The following is a 2085-nucleotide window of genomic DNA, read 5'->3' as shown; positions in this document are numbered from 1 at the left end:
TTTAACTGAGATCAAGAAAAGATTGGATGAATACATGAGTAGTAAGGGGTGGTTATAGTTGGGAAGCAGAAGGGACATCCTTGATGGGGTAATAAGCTCCTTTTTTGTCTCTAAGATTTCATGAAATTTAACAATAGTGATATATAAATCCAAATTATATATTTTGTTTGTAGTGAAAGAGTCAACTCCTGGAAGATAAACCTGTTTAGCAGTGTAAAAACTTTTATAACTAAGTAAAAAATATTTATAAGCACAATTAATGAACAAAGCTTTATTATAATATTTATAACCAAGGTTTGTTGTGCATGCAAATTTACGTTTGAATAAATAAAAATCTGCAACTTGTGGCTGTGAGCTAACATGCCTTCCTTAGGTACTCTTCATATTTGTTCAAAGACATTAGCCAACTTACACAAATGTGTTGTCAAGTAAAAAATACATAACTTATAAAAAATTTATTTATTGTGAAACTGTAATAATTTTTTTATGAGTAACATTATCAAATAAACTTGTGTTTCTAGCACAAATCATTAATTTACCAAAATTCTTAAAAGATCTTGATATTGTTGATGATAGACTACTTTTACCCACAAGAAGTACACCATAAAGATTAATTACTAAAATCAAATGTTTATATAATTTGAGTTTCAAATGCCTTTAAATTTTTTCATCAGCAATAAACCTGTATTTTACTATTTGTATGTTGTTTTATATAAGCTAGGAATCTAGTATTATTTAGTTATATAATCATAAGATTTTACAAAATGCACAGCAGTCTGATAAAATTGTTATGCACTTCTGCATGACACTTTTTTTCACTGGTTTTAACATGGTTACACACCTCTTTACCCAAAGAATTTAATGTTTTTTAACTAAACCCTGATTCTGTACATGAACTTGTGACATACATTTTTTTTAACACCTGAAACCAAATTTGTTAGATACTTTATAATAAAGTTTATTGGTAGGACTAGTAGTAGAAGCATCTGTAGTTCTGCCCAGTTTATAAAATGTTACTGACCTGAATAATGGTTGGAGACTGCTTGAATGGGTAATGAAGGAAAACTTTAATATAATACCTGCCTGATGATGACAAAACCTTGTCGAAACGTTGTACATTTACTGTTATGTTAAACTTATATTAAAGTTTTTCTTCATTACCCATTCAAGCCGTCTCCAACCATTATTAGTCTCAAAGTGGGTTCCTCGTCATCGAATACTGACCTGAATGTTCACCAGCTGATGGTGCACCTCCAAAATCTGTAGAATATGCACGAAGTCCTACACCACTTCTTCGAGCAATTATTCTAAAAAGTTGCAACATTTTCTTTTTAAGTTCGTTTGATATTTAATAGTAATAATGGCTAACTTTCACAAGGTTAACCTTCCGCAACGCTCCTGGTTTATATCCCGGATGAAGAATTTAGTTCCTGGATAGAGGGCGGTTGTTTCGTTATTTATTATAACCATCGATTTCTGTATTTTATAAAAAACTTATAAAATTGGCAAGGTCCGAAATGCTAACTAGAATGTATTAAATATATTGTTACGTCTCTGTTCGTTTATTAATTTTCCGTAAAAATTCTTTCCGAAGAAACTTTAGAGATACAAGTCCTTTCTTAAATAAAACTAGTTTATTCTTTCTCAATACAACTTTGAAATTCACTTAATTTCCACGGTCACGCTATAACTTAAACAACGCTATAATTCACAACGTACGATTCACGCGCTTGACTCAATTGTCCGTCTCTGTCTTTGTCTGCAATTCAATTCCGATTGATTTGTCTCACGTTAACCAGCGCACTTATATACAGGAATAGAGGGCGCCTAACACATACTGAATTATTCGTGATGTTCCCCGATCCTTCGAGAATATCATGACGTGTTACCATGGTCACGTGACTACCGCTGTCGTAACACTGCCCCTTCCTTAGTATTGTTCGTCCCGAACAATAGCCATTTACATTAAACCAATAGAAAATTAACAATAACTTAATTAAATGTACAGAATTTACACACAAAATTAAAATTCAACATAGTCTTTTAATTTTACGGAAAGTATCTTTTTCCGTCCTGTCTCGTTGG

At 31.8% G+C, this 2085-nt stretch overlaps 1 protein-coding gene across 1 annotated transcript in view; it reads right to left on the bottom strand.

The window, feature by feature from the left end:
• LOC106462204 (cytochrome c oxidase subunit 6A, mitochondrial-like) overlaps positions 1 to 1431 on the bottom strand; it is a 12544-nt gene extending 11113 nt beyond the window's left edge. The window contains exon 1 of the mRNA XM_013922106.2: positions 1225 to 1431. Within this exon, the coding sequence (XP_013777560.1) occupies positions 1225 to 1324 (100 nt within the window). The 5' untranslated portion in view covers positions 1325 to 1431. The remainder of the gene's footprint in view (positions 1 to 1224) is intronic.
• Positions 1432 to 2085: the final 654 nt, after the last annotated feature.

The sequence above is a fragment of the Limulus polyphemus genome, unplaced genomic scaffold (genome assembly GCF_000517525.1).
Source record: "Limulus polyphemus unplaced genomic scaffold, Limulus_polyphemus-2.1.2 Scaffold44, whole genome shotgun sequence".
In the NCBI taxonomy this organism is placed as follows: Eukaryota; Metazoa; Arthropoda; class Merostomata; order Xiphosura; family Limulidae; genus Limulus; species Limulus polyphemus.
The sequence above is the reverse complement of the archived record's forward strand: the minus strand, read 5'-3'. Positions and strand labels throughout refer to the sequence as shown.